General features: G+C 41.0%; 1 protein-coding gene across 2 annotated transcripts; it reads right to left on the bottom strand.

Moving 5' to 3' along the window:
* Positions 1-1,351: 1,351 nt before the first annotated feature.
* Positions 1,352-16,518, bottom strand: ndnl2 (necdin-like 2). Of its 2 annotated transcripts, none has more exons than XM_034172041.1 (11): positions 16,413-16,518; positions 16,194-16,254; positions 9,400-9,519; positions 8,298-8,361; positions 7,686-7,765; positions 7,474-7,568; positions 7,270-7,349; positions 7,149-7,191; positions 7,001-7,063; positions 5,247-5,361; positions 1,352-1,690 (listed from the first exon to the last, which is right to left on the bottom strand). In XM_034172041.1, exons 2-11 carry the CDS (start codon positions 16,230-16,232, stop codon positions 1,595-1,597), a joined length of 795 nt encoding a protein of 264 aa, XP_034027932.1. In that variant the 5' UTR covers positions 16,233-16,254; positions 16,413-16,518; the 3' UTR covers positions 1,352-1,594. The 2 variants fall into 2 exon arrangements, with proteins under 2 accessions (XP_034027932.1, XP_034027933.1); XM_034172042.1 differs by having other exon boundaries at positions 7,270-7,346.
* Positions 16,519-18,424: the final 1,906 nt, after the last annotated feature.

The raw sequence follows: 18,424 nt of genomic DNA, 5'->3' as shown, positions 1-18,424 counted from the left end.
GAAAAGTTGCTTCACCTGAGGGAGCAATCTAAAATACAGTATTCTCAGGGTATCTGTACGAGGGCTGTTCATTAAACATTTCCCTTGACCAGCATCTGGTTATTGTAAGAGGCTGAAATTGCACGTTTAACAACACCTCTCTCTATAGGTCATGTGGCAATTTGCAGCCCTGAACTCTTAACAGTTTCTCTTTTATAGGTGCTAAGGTGGAGTAAGGTGCGATAACTGAGCCAGTTGAATGCAGAGCGGTCATCAGGTTCCTGTATCTGAGAAGGCCGCACACACCACAGGAGGTGTTCAGCGAGATGATTGAGACCTATGGGCAAGATTCCCCATCATATGATGTAGTCAAGCACTGGCATTGTCAGTTCAAGTGTGTTTGTCTAGCAACCAGTCCACCATTGATGAAGACACCATCAGGCAAATAGGATGAAACATGGATCCATCACTATGATCCAGAGACTAAAGCCCAGCAGAAGCAGTGGAAGCATTGTGACTCACCATCTCTGAAAATGGCATGTGTCCAACCCTCACTGGGCAAGGTCATCCTCATGGTTTTTTAGGGACCAGCAAGACATAGTAATGATGGCTTTCCTGGCAAAGGGTACCACAATTACCTGGACATATTGTGCTTCACTGTTGCAGAAATTACAGAAGGCCATCAAAACCGAGAGGTGTGGCATGCCTCTACTTGCCAGATGGTGTCTTCATCAATGGTGGACTGTGGCTGCACAGGAATGGGGGTAGTTTCCACCGATATCCAACCACACTTGAACTGGCATCCTCCCCCTAAGTCTCTTTTATTTCACTGAAATGTCTCCCTTGGTGTGTGGCCTCTCAACTACAGGAGCCTGATACCGCTCTGTGATCGCACCTTACTCTACCTTAGCACTTGTAAAAAAGAAACTGTTAGGAGCTCAGGGCTGCAAAATACCACATGACCTATGTGCAATTTCAGCCTCCTACAATAGTGCAATTTCAGCCTCCTACAATAACCAGGAGTTGATTAGGGGAAATCATTGATGAACAGCCCTAGCAGTAGTTTTTAAAATGTTACGGCATGTATGTACTTCCTCACTGACAACATGACATACATCTGGCAATTAGAAAACTAGAATTGAAGTTGCATGTTTAGTGTGAGTGACAATTAGATGTCCAGTCTGATGCAACTTTGTGCTTCCTCGTGCAGTCAGCTCACTTTGTACAGCTGTTTCATACTGATTTGTACAGAGTACTCTGCCAGTATGCCTATGACATATGAGCTGTAGTATTTAGCTATTTGTGTCAAAGTAGTATGTAGGACTGTCTGGAGAGAGAAAAAACGGGAACAAAACTGGCACTCTATACAGTCAATGTATAATCTTAAAGATTTTATTTTCTAAACTTGAAAAATGTAACTGTCAACTTAAAGTTCATGCAATAAAACTAAACTGTTCACCTGAAATGTTTGGGTGTGGTATCGAGCTCTTCCAGACAAAGAACAAAGATATGAGCAAAGTTCATAACGATGAGTGGATGTGATCCTAAAGTCTTCACCACCACAACATTCAAAAAGAAAATGCGAACAGCAGAATCAGTAATGACACGAACAGCATTATCTCTGGCTGCTGGTGCTAGCCTGTGGGGAGTTGGGGGTGGAGTGGGCTTCTCTGTACTGCTGAGTCCAGCTCTGAGGGTCCTGTTCATGAAGCTGTGGGTTTAAAAACACACATGTACACAGTTATACTGAAGCTAAGAGGCACACACGCATACAAAATGTGTGAGGCATGATTTGTTTATGAAGACATGAAGCGTCATTTAAATCAACCATGTGACTCTAGGATGTGGAGCACCAATACGGTTTTTCAGCAGTGTCACAGTGGAGTGGAACAGAGAAGGATTCCTTAAGAAGCAAACATGAAATTCCAGTTAGTTTGCCAGAACCACAGGAACCTAGATTCAGAGATGGGACTTCATCAATCTGCAAGTTCCAAGTCAGCTTGCAAATAAATGGTGGTCATTATGACATGAGAGTGACTTGATGTTGAATTGTCCCACCTCTCCCTAGATTTAATATGCTTTCTTGTATTAAAATCCTTTTTTGTTCCACTCTTCCATGAAACTGGTTAACTGGTGACACAACAGACAAAAAGTACACTATGCAGTTTCTCCAATCATAGCAATAGATGCCTAGTAGTGCTATGTGACTAAAAAGATTAATCCAGGTTTTGAGTATATTTCTTATTGTTACATGGGAAACAAGGTACCAGTAGATTCAGTAGATTCTCACAAATCCAACAAGACCAAGCATTCATGATATGCACATTCTTAAGGCTATGAAATTGGGCTATTAGCAAAAAAAGTAGAAAAGGGGGTGTTCACAATAATAGTAGCATCTGCTGTTGACGCTACAAACTCAAAACTATTATGTTCAAACTGCTTTTTTAGCAATCCTGTGAATCACTAAACTAGTATTTAGTTATATAACCACAGTTTTTCATGATTTCTTCACATCTGCGAGGCATTAATTTTGTTGGTTTGGAACCAAGATTTTGCTCGTTTACTAGTCTGCTTGGGGTCATTGTCTTGTTGAAACAACCATTTCAAGGGCATGTCCTCTTCACCATAAGGCAACATGACCTCTTCAAGTATTTGACATATACAAACTGATCCATGATACCTGGTATGTGATATATAGGCCCAACACCATAGTAGGAGAAACATGTCCATATCATGATGCTTGCACCACCATGCTTCACTGTCTTCACTGTGAACTGTGGCTTGAATTCAGAGTTTGGGGTCGTCTCACAAACTGTCTGCAGCCCTTGGACCCAAAAAGAACAATTTTACTCATCAGTCCACAAAATATTCCTCCATTTCTCTTTAGGCCAGTTGATGTGTTCTTTGGTAAATTGTAACCTCTTCAGCATGTCTTTTATTTAACAGAGGGACTTTGTGGGGGATTCTTGCAAATAAATTAGCTTCACACAGGCCTCTTCTAACTGTCACAGCACTTACAGGTAACTCCAGACTGTCTTTGATCATCCTGGAGCTGATCAAAGGGTGAGCCTTTGCCATTCTAGTTATTCCTCTATCCATTTTGATGGTTGTTTTCTGTTTTCTTCCACGCGTCTCTGTTTTTTTGTCCATTTTAAAGCATTGGAGATCATTGTAGATGAACAGCCTATAATTTTTTGCACCTGCGTATAAGTTTTCCCCTCTCCAATCAACTTTTAATCAAACTACGCTGTTCTTCTGAACAATGTCTTGAACGTCACATTTTCCTCAGGCTTTCAAAGAGAAAAGCATGTTCAACAGGTGCTGGCTTCATCCTTAAATAGGGGACACCTGATTCACACCTGTTTGTTCCACAAAACTGAAACTCACTGACTGAATGCCACACTACTATTATTGTGAACACCCCCTTTTCTACTTTTTTTTTTTTGTTTTTTACTAATAGCCCAATTTCATAGCCTTAAGACTGCATATCATGAATGCTTGGTCTTGTTGGATTTGTGAGAATCTACTGAATCTACTGGTACCTTGTTTCCCATGTAACAATAAGAAATATACTCAAAACCTGGATTAATCTTTTTAGTCACATAGCACTACTATTATTCTGAATACTACTGTATAACTCCTTCAGACTGTCTTGGTGGCTTCCCTCACCCATCTCCTTCTTGTACAGTCAGGATTTGAGAACTGTCTCCTCTGATTTAGGATACAGTACCATACTGTTCTTAACGATTGATGTAAGTCTAAGACACATACAGTGACATGGAAATGTTCATGTATTTGTCCCCAGACTTATCTACAGAAAACTGGCTGTAAAAGTGATGATTTGTATGAGCAATAATACTTAGGTTTGTTAATAACTTATGGTCTCTGAAAATGGAGAGTCATGCTTATAAAAATGGCTCCAATTCCTAAACATTAATGTGATGTTTTTGTTAAACCCCTCAAATTAAAACTGAAAGTCAACATGGCAAGAACATTTTGATTGTTTTATTTCAACTCCATTGTGTCAATGTACAGAAGGAAAATTGCAAAAAGTTATCACTGTCCAATTACTTGAGGACTTGACAGTACATTTCCATTCATTTTCTATACCTGTATATTCCATTTAGGAGGGGGTTGGAGCCTATCCCAGCAGTCACTGGGCAAGTGACGGGTACACCCTGGACAGGCTGCCAAGCCTTCGCAGGGTCACAGGCAGAGAAAACACATTCACACTCACACCTACAGTCAACTTAAGAGTCACCTAACCTGCATGTATTTAAGGGCGGCATGGTGGCTTAGTGCTTAGCACGGTTGCCTCACAGCAAGAAGGTCCTGGGATCGTTTCCTGCTTTGTCCTTTGTGTGGAGTTTGCATGTTCTCCCGTGTTTTTGTGGGTTCCCTCCGGGTGCTCTGGGTTCCTTCCACTTCCAAATTCATGCAGGTTAGGTGAACTGGAAAGCTCACAGCCAAATCATCAGCTGTTCATCATCTACCTTTTTATAGAAACCCTTTTTGTGATAAAGGTGGGCAGGACAACCAATTTGAATGCGAGAGCTGGGCAGAAATTTGCAGAACTGAGCGGTGCTGCCCACCGCAGCTAGTACCCAGGTGTTCAATACTTATTTTACCCGCTATATGTCGGACATGCATACATGTAGCACTGAATATAAAAAGTACATACATAGAAAAATCCTCTATTATTGCTTTCTAAGTTGATTTCAGCTGAAAATGTGCCTTTGGTTTGTCTATGTTGCATTTTTTAAACTTTTGATTTATTTAGAAGATGCAGTATGAGCAAAATCCATGTGTTAAATTACATATTTCAGTTTCACAGAATTACATTAATTTTCAGAGACCTATAAATCCTGATACTCCAGCGTGAACACAAATGCAACATTTGCAGGCTTCACATGGAGGCTGTGTTTTTATAAAATAAAAACCATGCAGGCTACGTAGTTAAAATAATGTTACAATGATGCCATTCGTTCACAAACATAACAAAATATGACTTCAAATATAATGCAGTTTGAAAATTAACATTTTCCAAATGCTTCAGTGAACCGAGTTTTGATCCGATGCCGTTCTTGCTTTGGTTCAGCAGATCCCACAACAGAACATTTTGTTTGAAAGTTGATAGGCATGAATCCTTGTGATACAATTTGTCAAAAAGCCTCTCATTTTCAGAAAGCTTTCTTTTGCCATTACTGTGTTCTTCAACACATTGATTTTACCCAAACACAAAATTAGAGATCCACAGATTCACTTACCTGACCCATGAATTCGAGGATTTTAGCTTTGGACACTTCCAGGTCAGCACGTTGACCCCAGCGGAACTCGTGCTCGACTGGTTCAGTGTGAGGAATTCGCACAAACTCCAGATACCTGCACACAAAACCAGCTTACCTGCAGTTTTTTCAATTCGGAACAGTTGATGTCTTACTGATAACATGTTCTTCTTGTACACTCACAGAAAGAAAGAAAAAGATTGAAGATAATACTGATTAGATTCAATGACAAAGTTGAATCTCATCTAATCTATCTGGCCACCTATTAAAAATTCAAGTGGCTAGTCAGTTTTCTCAAGAGTAATGTCTAAGGGGTATTTGTTTCTGTGAAGGCTCTCAGTTGTCCAGGTGGTTTCCATAGTAGAGAAGCTTGAATCTTCGACTGGACTGGATTGCTTGACGTGAGGACGTTTCGCTTCAAATCGCAGAAGCTTCCTCAGCTAAAATTCTTGCTCTGGTAGTCTGACTTCTGTCTTGACTCTTGTAGAGAAGAATAACAGAAGCCACAAAAGCTGGAGTAATAAACCTAACCAGACCCCTCCTACTGAGAGGCAGACTGCTATTGGCTAGTGACTAAACAATTGCTCTAATTAGCATTGTGCTCTAGTAAGCACCCTCCTAATGATAGGGTACCTGTCCCTCCTAACGATGGGACTGGCGCCATTTCTTGAAAATGGTTTGAGAGAGGAGTGAAGGAGGCATTGTATGTGAAACAGCTGAAACCCAGCCTTAACCAGGGAGGGGGTCTAAGACACGCTTTGCCCCTGTTTACAATGGGGTACTCAGTCTAAGCAGTAAGCAGTCTTTTGTTCATGGTAATGAGTCATTCACGTCATCAGGAGAACCGTCAGGAGAGGCGTCAGTCCCATCGTTAGGAGGGACAGCTACCCTGTCATTAGGAGGGTGCTAACTAGAGCACAATAGGTGCTAATTAGAGCAATTGTTTAGTCACTAGCCAATAGTAGTCTGCCTCTTGGTAGGAGGGGTCTGGTTAGGTTTAATACTTCAGCTTTTGTGGCTTCTGTTATTCTTCTCTACAAGAGTCAAGACAGAAGTCAGACCACCAGAGCAAGAATTTTAGCTGAGGAAGCTTCTGCGATTTGAAGCGAAACGTCCTCGCGTCAAGCAATCCAGTCCAGTCGAAGATTCAAGCTTCTCTTATAAGGGATATTTGTGTCAAATGTGGTGCTTGTATCACCATTTGAAAGATTGTTTCAGTTATCTGCTGCACAGGTCTGAAGGCAAAAGGGGAGCCAACCCAGTACTAACAAGGTGTACCTCATCAAGTGCTCGGTGACTGTAAGTATGGGAGTGAAGTTACTATGATGAAAGTTTCTTTTTGTCATACTACTGTAACCTGCATTTGAAGCATTTTATAAATGTAAACTATAATGTTGTTAACTGAATAAATAACCTGTGTTTAATTCTTAAAAGGAATAAAATAATCTGCATAATAATGTACAGAGTCAGTGTCAATCCAACCACTCTGCTCAAAGTGGTCTAGAGTTTTTTTCACTGTCTTGTTGCTCTTTGGTGTGGTATAAACCAGAGTCTACGGTCTGACAGAAACTGGCTCTGAACACACCATTACTGATCTCTACAGGGATCGAACCTGTGACCTTTGGATCTCAAAGACACTGGATTAACTGACTGAGCCATCAGCGCCTGCTGGGAGCTACTTAAGCAACAGATTCCTCTGAGCAACATCCAGAAAGCACAGAGTTGTTAATACTCACCTCTGGCGCACAAACTCATCTGTGATGACCTTCTTTACATCACCGAACTCTTCATGTTTCTCTCTGGAAAACAGCACAAAAAAAAAACAAAAAAAAACTTAGCATCATAATAACGCAATATCTGGATGTGTGTGTGCACACGTCTTACCCAGGGTCTACACGCAGTTTTTTCAGTGTATTCCAGATAAGACCTATGTCACAAGACAATTTTTTTTACTTAGTGCATGTTTCAAACAGTACACTGAAATGAGGCGAAGTGTTGTACTCACTCTCTTTTACTACACCTCCTTTCATAAAAATAACACTTAGAACCACAAACAGCAGACCCGTCTTTGGATTGGCAGGGCTACTACAGACACAAAAACCAAAATTATTTCATAATAAGTAAATGTGTGCACTCAAATACAACTAAGTTCTGACAAGTCACCAGAACTGATTCATTGTGTGACCCGTTTCTAAACAGCTACACTCACTCGATCGGTGGGGCTCCATCAGCCGGCTCCAGCTTATTGATCAGTATGTATATGTGACTTTTGGGATCAATTTCTAGCAGTAGGAGGCCAAATACCTGTTTGAAAGCAAAAGATTACAAATGAGATCCATCTGTGTGTAAATGTTTTTGATTTAGTTGTTAAACATGGTTATGTTTATCCGTTAGTGTTGCCTCTGACCACACTGAACAAACCTGATCAAACGTACGTGCTGCTCTCGCCATGATCTCAGGGTAAATGTGTCTGTACTCTTTCACTACATTTTTCACAAGGTCTGAAAAACACAAAAATAGATTGCATGAAATACATGCGAGGGTCGCGTGTCACAGCTTCCACCACACTATAGAACCACTCTGATCTTGACATGCAACAACATGGTCTGTTCCCACCTCCCAAAAGTAACCATCTATGTGCCACAGGCACGTGATGAGCAAGCATCCCCTTGGCCTTTTCTCGGTTTCTGGTGTCCACAACACTGAGGCCCCTGCATGCTGGATAACACTCAAGGAAATCCCTAGGCCGGAATTTATACCAAGGCATGCATTATGACTTCTATGGACAATATTCAGAGTTCCCTTTTAGATAAAATACCATGTCCTGTGAACATCTGCAAAACCACAGAGAGCAAAAACAAGAAACAGGTGTTCCCCCATGTGAAGCTCTGCAAAGGTTTCTACAGTGGTTGCAGTGCCTATTCTGCCAGCCCCCAAAAAGGCATTATCTGGAACCTGGAGGACCATCTACAGAGCCCAGAATGAAAATGAAGCCTGCTACTCAGTTAATTATCAATTTTATGCAAGTCTAACCTGCTCGGCGTATAGGAATCTTCTTTTGGTCCTTCACTAAGAAATACTGCACCACCTCGGCTGTCTGCGTAACAAACATGTTTACAATTAACAGAGAATGTAACAGAGAAAGTACTGGCTTAACAGACCACAGCTGATCTGCGATGCGGACGAACCACCACACATATGTACCAGAGACTCATCTCAAAGTTTATATAGTGAAATACAGATTCCATTTTGTGGTGGTGTTTTTAAGGTAATAATTACTTACCATATTTTCTGGACGTTAAGTTGCACTTTCTATAATTGTTTGGCTCTTCTTTCAAAGCTACTCGTGGGGAAAAAAATTACTGCATCATCATCTACAATGCCAAGATGGCACAGTTTATATGCGTGACAAGCTGGTCCTGTATACTGATCTGAATGAGGAACGCACAAATCTACACTTTGGAGCAAAAGGTGGTAGTAATGCACCACTAAATCATCAAATTAAACAGATGTACCAGCCTTCAAATGAAGATAGAACTGGCAACTAGCAAGTGGGACTAAAGGAAACAATCTTACTGGCAATTTGGCTATAAAAATGGCCGATACTGGTAAATGGAAAAATGATAAATATCGGCACCGACCCCTAGTAAGTTTTAATGAAATGACTTTTTCTTAAAAAAAAAAAAAAAAGTAAAACGATGTTTGAGCTCCTCATCAGGAAAGCTGTTTTACATTTAGGGAATCTCTCCATACTCCCAGAAACGTCTAATAATAGTTTCACCTGTTCAGTGGAGCAAGAAGTGGTTTACTATATTCTTTTAGCTTGCCCCTTAACATTATATAGTCATTCAGTCCATGACAGTGTTTGTATTCTAAATGCATACTGTACCTGTTAAATTAATTTTGTCCCAAGTGCAAAGATGAACATTACACTTCTAAAAATAGAGGCCAGGTGAAAAAAATGCCAAACTTCTCCTTTAACACTCTTCTTTTGTCAGGCAATGACTGTGCGAGGAATTTCTACCCAGCATCATATTAAAACATCTCTGAGAACATGATTTCAACACTTGTTGTGACAGCACCGCAGCATTAAATCATTTTTTAAACATTTGAATTAACAGCAGGTTTTCCTTACCTTCTGGTCAACCTGTGCAGTTGTGAACTTTTCAAGGCCTCTCTGAACCTGTGAGGTAGTCAGCTGAGTGAAAGAAAAATCACCATCCTCTTCCTCAGCAAGTGTAGCATCCGCAGACCTCTATTTGAAAATAAACAGGACAAGACCATTCTCATGCTCACGTTTTTGTTCAACGCAACTTCATAAACACAATACAAGACTGATCACATTGCATACTGGACACGCACATCAGTCAGCTTGTTACCAATATGATAATAGCTGAGCTGGAGAAAAGCTTCATGATTACATCTAATACTAGAAATGACAAACCCCAATGGTCCAACAAGGAAAACAACTAAATGTTGAAGCTGCAATGACATGGTGGCTTGTCACCAAACTATCTTGTCCTATCTATCTATTCATTCGTCCCACTGATTTTGTATGGAGCTAAATCCAGGCCAAAAGTTTTGTAATCTGAAAATAAAAAAAGATTGAAAAAAATAAATTTTGAAACTGAAAATTCAATGTTTGTTCTTGAATTTTATAATCATTTAAAAAGTATTATTAAAATAAAAATAAGTGTAAGATATATATTTTTCAGTTTAAATATATTTTTGATTCAGCTCTAATTATTTTGATCAAATAATTTATTTTCATTCATATTTCTTTTTTTCACCTTCAGATCTTTTTTTCACTTTCAGATCTTATTTTTTCAGTTTCCAACTTTTGGCCCCGTTCTGGCGTGGGAGGGCGTGGCTATGATTGAGAGGGGCGTGGAATTGTGAGTGACAGCAGAGCAATCAGTCCTCACATGATGTTGCATTCAGGAAACGTGGGTCCTTTGATAGATAATGACTCCATCGGACTGTCTCCATCGTGGATTACTACACAGCTGGTGCGTGAAAGAAAAAAGAACGAAAGCTTATTACGAGGCTTTAAACCCTTGAGATAAAGCTGTTTATTGTGATCGATGTGTAATAGTTGGTTCAGTGGATCTGTATGTTGTACTGGATAGTGAATTTAATGACGATGTAACAAAGTGGCCGGCAGTTTCACAGCGTAAACTTAATATGACCAGAACCAAGCAGACCGCCCGTAAATCCAAAGCCGGAAGAGCGCTCCGGCTACCGGCGGTGTCAAGAAGCCTCACTGTTACAGGCCCGGCACTGAGGCGCTGAGAGAGATCCGCCGCTACCACAAATCCACCGAGCTGCTGATCTGCCGACCAGGTCAGCCTCGCCGGCCTCCTGCAGAGCATCACAGCGGAGCTCTGAAAGCGGAGGTCGGTCTTGAAGTCCTGAGCAATTTCTTTCACTAGGTGCTGGAAGGGCAGCTTGTGGATCAGCAGCTCGGTGGATTTCTCGTAGCGGTGGAGCGCCTCAGTGCCGGGCCTGTAACGGTGATGCTTCTTCACACTGCCGGTAGCGGAGCGCTCTTCCGGGTGGCTTTGGATTTGGATTTCTGGGCGGGCTGCTTGGTTCTGTCCATATTAAAGCTTCCTTGAGATCTGCTGAGCCAGGTCTCTCTGTGTGTCACTTAGAAAGCTCGTAACACTCCACTGCTTGATGCACAGTAACTGCTGGCAGCCTGTAAAATGAGTGACCTGCCTCATTTTTATGCGGCGATGCTGCACTGCGTTCACGGTCTTGTGTGGATTTGGGACACATCGGTTTTTTTGGTATAGGTGTTAAACTTTACAATCTTGCATATTTTCCAGTGTTTAAACATCAAAAATTACCAAGAGTGGTCTAGAATTACTTGTAACAGACATCTTTAGCATCACTTTATTTACAGGTATCAAGACAATACAGTGGAGAGAAAGTGTTAAGTCATTATCTATCAAATTTAATTATGAGTATATGCTTTCATACCTTTATGCACAAACAACATTTAATATAGGCGGAGGACACAGATATACACCACTTTTAGTAGAGCTGGACAATAGAATTCCAGATCAAAATGACTGGTTCAAACTTTTACTGCAATTGCGATTAATGAACGATTATCATATTTTAGTGGCTTTTTTGTGCACTGCCTTCATACATCACCAACCAGAAAAAAAAAAGTTGTTTTTTTTTCAAAAGCAGTGTATATCTTAAATATTTATGGCTATTTATTGAACAGGTCAAAGTAAGCCTTCATCTTTCCATTTATTTTGAATTTTAAAACAATAAATGTAACTTGAGCTGCTGCCCCCGCGACCCGACGTAGGATAAGTGGAAGAAAATGGATGGATGGATGGACAAATGTAACCAAAATTAATATCTCAGTAGCACAGTTCAGTGCCACAGAGGGTGAGAGACAAAGCTAAAAATAAGACATCCATGGGGCACAATTACTTGAATTAATTGATATGAACAAGTTTTAACTATTATTTTCAGTTAATTGCTCATCCCTGTACTACAACCCCTGGCAAAAATTATGGAATCACCGGCCTCGGAGGATGTTCACTCAGTTGTTTTATTTTGTAGAAAAAAAGCAGATCACAGACATGACACAAAACTAAAGTCATTTCAAATGGCAACTTTCTGGCTTTAAGAAACTCTATAAGAAATCAGGAAAAAAAAATATTGTGGCAGTAACGGTTACTTTTTTAGACCAAGCAGAGGGAAAAAAATATGGAATCACTCAATTCTGAGGAAAAAATTATGGAATCATGAAAAACAAAAGAACGCTCCAACACATCACTAGTATTTTGTTGCACCACCTCTGGCTTTTATAACAGCTTGCAGTCTCTGAGGCATGGACTTAATGAGTGACAAACAGTACTCTTCATCAATCTGGCTCCAACTTTCTCTGATTGCTGTTGCCAGATCAGCTTTGCAGGTTGGAGCCTTGTCATGGACCATTTTCTTCAACTTCCACCAAAGATTTTCAATTGGATTAAGATCCGGACTATTTGCAGGCCATGACATTGACCCTATGTGTGTTTTTGCAAGGAATGTTTTCACAGTTTTTGCTCTATGGCAAGATGCATTATCATCTTGCAAAATGATCTCATCATCCCCAAACATCCTTTCAATTGATGGGATAAGAAAAGTGTCCAAAATATCAAGTTAAACTTGTGCATTTATTGATGATGTAATGACAGCCATCTCCCCAGTGCCTTTACCTGACATGCAGCCCCATATCATCAATGACTGTGGAAATTTACATGTTCTCTTCAGGCAGTCATCTTTATAAATCTCATTGGAACGGCACCAAACAAAAGTTCCAGCATCATCACCTTGCCCAATGCAGATTCGAGATTCATCACTGAATAGGACTTTCATCCAGTCATCCACAGTCCACAATTGCTTTTCCTTAGCCCATTGTAACCTTGTTTTTTTCTGTTTAGGTGTTAATGATGGCTTTTGTTTAGCTTTTCTGTATGTAAATCCCACTTCCTTTAGGTGGTTTCTTACAGTTGGGTTACAGACGTTGACTCCAGTTTCCTCCCATTCGTTCATTTATTTTGTTGTGCATTTTCAATTTTTGAGACATATTGCTTTAAGTTTTCTGTCTTGACGCTTTGATGTCTTCCTTGGTCTACCAGTATGTTTGCCTTTAACAACCTTCCAATGTTGTTTGTATTTGGTCCAGAGTTTAGACACAGCTGACTGTGAACAACCATTTTTGCAACATTGTGTGATGATTTACCGTCTTTTAAGAGTTTGATAATCCTCTCCTTTGTTTCAATTGACATCTCTCGTGTTGGAGCCATGATTCATGTCAGTCCACTTGGTGCAACAGCTCTCCAAGGTGTGATCACTCCTTTTTAGATGCAGACTAACGAGCAGATCTGATTTGATGCAGGTGTTAGTTTTGGGGATGAAAATTTACAGGATGATTCCATAATTTATTCCTCAGAATTGAGTGAGTCCATATTTTTTCCCTCTGCTTGGTCTAAAAAAGTAACTGTTACTGACTGCCACAATTTTTTTTCCTGATTTCTTATAGTGTTTCTTAAAGCCAGAAAGTTGCCATTTGAAATGACTTTAGTTTTGTGTCATGTCTGTGATCTGCTTTTTTTCTACAAAATTAAACAACTGAATGAACATCCACAGAGGCCAGTGATTCCATAATTATTGCCAGGGGTTGTAGTAGTTGGACTTGTCATCATTTCTGTCAGAAACATGGTGCAACCGTCTAGTCAGGCACTGGCTGTGCCCCAGTTCAGAGGCTGCATGTTGTGAAAGCTGTAATCGGCAGCTGTTTATGTCGTAGGTAGCGCGACTAGGCTGTCCCACTTCAAAGGCTGTTTGTGAAGCCATTGACAGTCACGGCCTTCTTTCCCCCGCAAACAAAGGATACATGAGCTGGATCATTCACAGTCCAAACAACCCCATACGTCACAGACACTTTAAAGCTTTGTGTGCACAATTGTAAATAGTAAGTAAAGCATAAATAAATACTGAAAAATGATTACTATGGGTTACACCCATGATGCAGGCCCCTCTTCTCTCCACCCTGTACACCTCGAATTTCTGCTACAACTCTGAGCTGTCTCATATCCAGAAGTTTGCAGATGACACAGCCTTTGTTGGCTGCATCAAGGATGACAGAGAGGAGGAGTACAGGAGCCTAGTGAAGGACTTTGCTGCCTGGTGACACACAAACTATCTACAGCGCAACACCTCGAAGACAAAGGAGTTGGTCATTGACTTTGGGAAGTCCAGACCAAGTCTGCAACCAGTTCTGATCAAGGGAGTTGAGGTGGAGGCTGTGGATTCCTACAAGTACCTTGGGGGGCTGTGGTTTGACAGCAAACTGGACTGGACAACCCACACCAACCACCTGTACAGGAAGGGACAGAGCAGGCTGTACGTTCTGAGGAGGCTGCGGTCATTTAACATCTGCAGGAAACTCCTGTGGATGTTCTACCAGGCTATGGTAGCCAGCATCCTCTTTTACATCATGTTGTGCTGGGGGAGCAGCACATTCAAGAAGGACACATCCAGGCTGGACAAACTGATCAGGTGGGCTGGCTCTGTGGTTGACATGAAGCTGGAGTCTCCGGTGACGGAGGCAGAGAAGAGAACACTGGACAAACTGCTGGACATTATGGACGATGCCAGTCACCCTCTGCACACCGTCATCAGCAACCACAGACACCTGTTCAGCCACAGAATGCTCCTTCCCAAGTGCAGGACCAACAAACTGAAAAACTCGTTTGTCCCTCAGGCCATCAGACTGTACAACTCCTCACTCAGTGGGAGGAGGAGTAACGGGAAGACAGAGGATGAGAATGACAGGAACAGTAGTAGCCAGTAAGCCAGTAGTATTTATATTTTTATTTACTTTTTGTAAATCGTCTCTTACTTCTACTTTTGATACCATGTGTGCTGTTATCCAACACTGCTGGAACTTCAATTTCTCTAAGGGAGTCTTCCCAAGGGATGAATAAAGTTCTGTCTAATCTAATCTAATCTATGCCAATTTGGAGAATGCAGCTGTCAAGGTTGCTTGGCGACAGGCGTTAGGGGTTGGGGAAACATAATGATGCAACAGAATAATGCTCGTGGACCAGATGATCTAATTTCATAACGATTTGATCCAGGGTGTCTGAATGACTGAAGCCTGAAAGGTTTGTTGAGACACAGACATGAAAAGGGTACAGACCCTGAATTGGGACAAAGCCGTTGAATTAATTTGCCAATGTTCTGTAATTGTAAAAAAAAAAAAAAAAAAAAAGGTAAAAAGTCAACAAATTAGGAACAAAACATGATAATTCTGAATAATCCCTTGAATACATACTGAGTGACACAGACACTGCTTTATAGGCTGTATTTTATGAAATATACCATTTTCGTTGCATCTGTAATATCAATACAGTTACTTGCCCAGTTCCGGATCATTGCCAGTTCCGGATCACTGCTGTAGTATTTGCACTGCCGTTTCTCGTAATCAGCGCGAATAAGTTAATACTTGGTACCAATGGAAAGACCGATGTTTTGTCTATAAACGACCACAAGCTCGACCGGATCCAGCCATCCTTGTGATCAGCAGAGGAATCAAAACATTTGGTGTCTGCGGTGTGCATGTTTTTTCTGACTCACTCATTCCTGCAAGTTTGAAAGTAACGATACGTAGCAAAGGTGAGTTAGCTATTCTGTGTTTTTGGTTCTAGAGTGGGAAAATACTTACTTACTTGGGTAGAAAATGTCAGTGTGTTATGTCTTGCTGTTTAATTGCTGCACGCATTTATCTCTGACACAAAAATTTGTCGGTTGTGGATCACTGAAGCCAGTTCTTGTGAGTCATGTGGACTTTGGGGGGTCATCTCAACATCACGAATGGGCATGAATGTGGGGGCTTTTACTTTTTAATTCGGGAGAAATCTCACCTCCACACTTCATTTTTTGCTTGTAAAAACGTATAGCAATGATTTTCGAAACTAAGTAAATTCTCATTTAGTATAATTTCTATCATTTTGTGTTCAAAACACATTCTCGGGCACAGTGTGTATCATTCTGCATTAGAAGGGCTCCAGACAGATGCCAGGAATGAACCCAAAGTGAGGCCGAGTGTCGTGATCCAGAACCGGGCAAACTGATCCATTTCCGGCAAATATTTGCACCACACATAATGTGGCTTCACACTTTAAGTAGAAGGGCTACACCATCCAGACTTTTTCAGCGCGATAACATCCAATGTCCAATACAACAATACGCAATAAAGGATATTCAGTTGCATTATGGCTCCGTATAGCGATACTTGAAAAAAGGTGATCCGGGCAACTGGGCAACTGTCTGCATCACTTGTCGCTTTGTCTTTTGTACTTTCATGCCAATAAAGGGGTGTGTGCGTGTGTCGGCTGTAAATTTTAAACTTACTGGGTTCTGAGAGCTGGACCCTTTCTTTCTCTGAGTCATGGTGACACGACACTCTACCCGACTGATAAAACACAGATATCATATAAAACACAACCATCAGGTCAGGCACGGGAGTGACACGGCGTTTTAACGTGAGTACGCCACGCACGTAGTAGCGGTAAATAGTTTCTTCTAACACAAGTCTCCAAATCATTAATGTGGTAAAGTGTTTGCACTCACTTTATCCTCGGAGATCGTTTACAAACGGTCAAATTCCCGCTTCTGGTCACTATTTTGATAGACGCATATTGATGACGCAACAGCCATGCCGCCGCCGCCGTCTTCTTCTTCTTCTTCTAATAGATTCCGGCAGCTGTACGCTGGCGTAGCATAATGCTGCCCCCCACAGGTAATAGTTAAATATATAAATACTTTATCATATGTTAGACTCTCAAATAAGAGGTTGGTGGAATGGAGGAACTTAATCACAGCTTTGTCCACTAAACTAAACTGCTCTCAGAAAAAATTGACCTAAAAGAAAACACAGTCAATCCACAGTCTGACAAATCGTTAAACAATTTCCGCCTATCACTAGAATACATAGGACAGCACAGAACACTTTCCAACTGACCACACTGACACACTCCATCTGGATGTTTTCCAATCACTTTTAAATATGCTGCCAACCCACAATGCCCCAGTCTCAATCTAATCAATTTGACTTGATCCTTACGACAGGATGAGGAGTCTCTTATTTTTAATCGAAGGCTGACACATAAAATAGTGCCTCCCTACCGACTCACTCTCCCACTGCTTTTGCCACTTCTGATCACTCAACTCTTTAAAAATACTAAAACAATCAACCCTTCCCAAAGGGATATTAACATCAACTTTATTCTTCAGATTCTTGTTCCTTTTATATCGCTTACCATTATAATTGCGTGGCCTTGTCTTTTGTTCGTTTACTGTTTGTTATTGTATTTGTTGAAATAAAGATTTGCACAAAAAAAAAAAGTCTTATTATTATTATTATTATTTAGCTTATGGCAAGCTAAAAGTGGACGCTCTCCTTATGGCCGAACAATTGTCCAGTTTTTGGGTATTCTGTGTTAGTACGCACCGTGCTTAATGAATTTCTACGCAAAAAGTAGTTCCCAGATAATTGTGATAGATTCTTGTGAGATAATGAGTATATCTCATCTAAATTAATTAGTAGTAATAAACACTGACACGATGGAGTTTCATGCGGAAAGAGCACACTCTCACGACCGCCACTAGCTTAGCTTGCGCTCGTGAGTGTGGCGAAAGTAGTCCGGCGAGTTCAATCTGTGGGCGCGAGCTATCCCACAATTCCAAAATAGCAGAGATGTCGGTCCAACGAGAGCGGCACTCTGAGCAGGGTGCCGGCGTCCTTATTGGTGCATTGCTGCCACCTTCTATACAGTTGTACTAAATCCTCTTGATGAGATCAGTGTCTGAGTTTCAGGTATTTACAAAACCAACACTTCCTCCTTCCACTTCTTTCAGGTCTATCCCTCTAAATTTCAAAAAGAAGCTCTTTCCTTTCCCTGGAATATTTATCACCAATACAAGAGGACATGCAGCACTGTCTCTGGCTGGCGACATGCCAAACATTAGAGGTGGGCGGATCGATCCTAATAGCGATAATATCGATACCAATGCTGGTATTGATATTGAACGATCCTCGTGTAAAAAGCTCGATACTCAAGCTTTTTTTCTCTCCTGCATGCACTGACTGCTGCGCACGCAGATTCATCAAAGTCTACTCTCTGTCTGTAAGAGCAGCGCTGCTCTCTGTTGTGTGACACAGCGCAGCGCTGCTGCACAGTTGTATTGTGGTTTGTCAGCCCTCTAGGCTACCTCGGGAGATTTTGTTTTAAGTTGTGTTGAGTGATATTTTTTTAAACAAAAATGTTGATTGTGATAATAAAGTATTTTGTTGTCATGTACAATGATTGGCAAAATTCTATCCTAGGTCTTTTGGATCCTTTGGATCTATGAAGCTTAAATATGAAAAGGTATCGTATTGATATCGGCAATACTGGGCCTGTATTTACTTGGTATCGGATCAATACCAAAATTCCCGGTATCACCCACCTCTACCAAACATAGTCTATCCAGATATTTTCCTAGGAGGAAGAGAGTACTATTGAAGAACATATGACCAGCTCTCAGCCTGGTAATAGTGACTTCCTCCTTCCTTTTCTACCCTTTTCTTCTCTACAACAATT

Source organism: Thalassophryne amazonica, chromosome 6 (genome assembly GCF_902500255.1).
Source record: "Thalassophryne amazonica chromosome 6, fThaAma1.1, whole genome shotgun sequence".
Classification (NCBI taxonomy): Eukaryota; Metazoa; Chordata; class Actinopteri; order Batrachoidiformes; family Batrachoididae; genus Thalassophryne; species Thalassophryne amazonica.
The sequence above is the reverse complement of the archived record's forward strand: the minus strand, read 5'-3'. Positions and strand labels throughout refer to the sequence as shown.

What these genes read in the sequence shown, in the direction of transcription:
- ndnl2 (XM_034172041.1), bottom strand. Translation starts at nt 16,232, where the DNA reads ATGACTCAGAGAAAGAAAGGGTCCAGCTCTCAGAACCCA. An exon ending in CTGCACAGGTTGACCAGAAG is followed by an intron (nt 8,362 to 9,399) that starts GTAAGGAAAACC and finishes TTTGTTACGCAG; the next exon opens with ACAGCCGAGGTGGTGCAGTA. An exon ending in TCCTCGAATTCATGGGTCAG is followed by an intron (nt 1,691 to 5,246) that starts GTAAGTGAATCT and finishes TTAAACCCACAG; the next exon opens with CTTCATGAACAGGACCCTCA.